At 29.7% G+C, this 2,503-nt stretch overlaps 1 protein-coding gene across 3 annotated transcripts in view; it reads right to left on the minus strand.

The window, feature by feature from the left end:
• LOC107748491 (poly [ADP-ribose] polymerase 12-like) overlaps positions 1 to 2,503 on the minus strand; it is a 12,305-nt gene that overhangs the window by 4,179 nt on the left and 5,623 nt on the right. For all 3 annotated transcript variants that reach the window (XM_016563283.1, XM_016563284.1, XM_016563282.1), the window contains exons 4-5: positions 1,571 to 1,721; positions 1,231 to 1,366 (exon numbers count right to left, since the gene is read on the minus strand). In XM_016563283.1, the coding sequence (XP_016418769.1) occupies positions 1,231 to 1,366; positions 1,571 to 1,721 (287 nt within the window). The remainder of the gene's footprint in view (positions 1 to 1,230; positions 1,367 to 1,570; positions 1,722 to 2,503) is intronic.

A 2,503-nucleotide genomic window follows, 5' to 3' on the forward strand; every position in this document is an offset into this window, starting at 1 on the left:
GATTCAGTATTCCTCAAAATTAATAAAAATAATGCAACTCAGAATATGACGCAAACCTGCAATCATTAAATGTTAAACAACACAAATATCCTTTATGTATTTAATCCCATTCTATTAACCAATGTCTTCGATGATCCAGTTCAACCGTACCAATAAGAAAAAATGACTCTAGACAAACATCTGTGTGTTTTTTTTTTATTGCTGAAGTGTGTTGAAATTTCTTCTTCTGCATTCTACTGTACGGACGTAAATTTACCTTCCCTTCAGCCTGAGGCTTATTCATTTCACTTTTGGTGTGAAAAGGCTTTTATATTAGCCAAAAATAGAACTTTTTTATTTTAAAAACAAACAAGCAAGCCCTGTCCAGATTTAAAAAGTAACGCAAAAGTAACGCAACACATTACTTCCCATAAAAAGTAACGAAGTAACGTAATTAGTTACTTTTTTATGGAGTAACGCACTATTGTAATGCATTACTTTTAAAAGTAACTTTCCCCAACACTGGTAATCAAAATGCATTTATGCAAAATACTACTTTTATATTCATATAATCTTAAACAGTAAGATACAGATGTGATAAAAGCAGCCCATCATGTTTTTTTTTTTCAGCTACTGATTCTTCTTTTATGTAAAAACAGTTTCAACTTTCATGTTATATGAAACTTTATCATTTCTTATAATGCCTTTTATTTACAGATTTTATTGTCTTTCTTGTCCTAAACTCAACCGAATATACCCAAAATAAATGATCCATTATAAAAATCCATCATATTCCAGATCCATCATAAAAATATTCATGATCACATTTTAAAACTATAATCTTAACAAATAGTGAAAAATATGGAAATACATTATATATTATATTCTTATTTATTTTATTCCTATGTATTACTTAGTATTAGTGCACAGAGCATTTTAATGTGGACATTTCAAAACCAAATTATGCCAAAAATTTGATGTACTTCTATACATAAACTGATAGCTAACATTTAGTCTTAGCAAGATAAAGCAGTCTGCCATTTCATGCCAAAATATATAAGCAATTTCCATCACTGTCATTACCATTACTGTCATTTCCACCACACTTTTGTTTTTGAAAAACGATGGTTCAGACAAAATGAGGAAAATGTCTCCTGTGAAACCATGTATATCCCACTAGAATATTATTAGTGGACAAATTAAGACGAGACTGTCCAGTCCACAGGTCATATGCATTAATGTAGAACTCACCTTCTCTCCATACTGATACCAGCAGTGGTCACCTCTGTAATACCACAGCCATTCTGTATCTTTTGCGCTCATACGCCGCACTTTAATATTTGTTTTCTGAAGAACTCTCATTTTAGTGAAATCAATAGAAATAACCCTATAATGCAAATGAGAAAGATATATAGCAGTTTAAATATATAGCTGCAATAGTTAAACTACAAGCACAGAATAACAGGGGATGCGTTTTATGGTATGTTACAGTATACAGGAATGAAATGTGGGAAAATAATGACAGAATTTGAATTTGGGGTGACTAATTTATAATCTGGTACACTCAAGTAAATAATACAATTGCACATACCCAGCTTGGGTGTTATAGATCTTGATTCCTTTGATGTTGGGGAGTGAATACTGGGCTTCTAGAATGTGATCGTTGGAAATGTTCTTCCAGCCCTTTCCAATATTCAACTGCCATTTGTAGGGCCCATCAAATTCTTCATCAGTCTCTATTTCTGATTAAAAAATTATAAAATGATTAGTGAGGCAGACTAACTGATTAAACAATCAAACATACAATGTGCAATGCAATGCAATGCAAGGGTGTAAAATATGACTGATTGTACTTAATTACTAATACAGTCCTCAAATATGATTGGCCGTGCTGTATATGTAATATTCATTTGAGTGTTGCTATTGTTAACTTGAACTATTAAAAAAGTATGTATTATCTTTATTGTTAATTGAAATAAAGCCGAAAAAAATTAAAACAATTAGATGAAAAACTTAAAAAAACTGACAATTAATGACAATGACAATTAGAAATGTTGCCTTGCCAACTAACTGAAAAATAATTTAAGTACTTAAATTTCTAAAATTGAAATAAATATTGAAAAAAAACCCTGACAAAAGCGCATAACCAAATTACTAAAACTTAAACTGAAAACTAAAAATATGAACATAAATGCCAATTCAAAAAAGTACTATATATATACAGTGGGTACGGAAAGTATTCAGACCCCCTTAAATTTTTCACTCTTTGTTATATTGATAATAATGCTGATTCATTAAAAAAAGTCAATGAAATAGATTTTTGGTCTTTGATCTAAAATGACACATATTATATTATGTTATATTATATTATATATTCTATTCTATTCTATTCTATTATATACAACAATTCATTTCAGCAATAGTTCAGTCTTGGAACAAGAGTCATTCCAAGAGTGCTAAAATAACCTGGACACATGCCCAGTCAATCACATCATTATATTATATTATATTATATTATATTATA

The sequence above is a fragment of the Sinocyclocheilus rhinocerous genome, unplaced genomic scaffold (assembly GCF_001515625.1).
Source record: "Sinocyclocheilus rhinocerous isolate Xijiao unplaced genomic scaffold, SAMN03320098_v1.1 scaffold78, whole genome shotgun sequence".
In the NCBI taxonomy this organism is placed as follows: Eukaryota; Metazoa; Chordata; class Actinopteri; order Cypriniformes; family Cyprinidae; genus Sinocyclocheilus; species Sinocyclocheilus rhinocerous.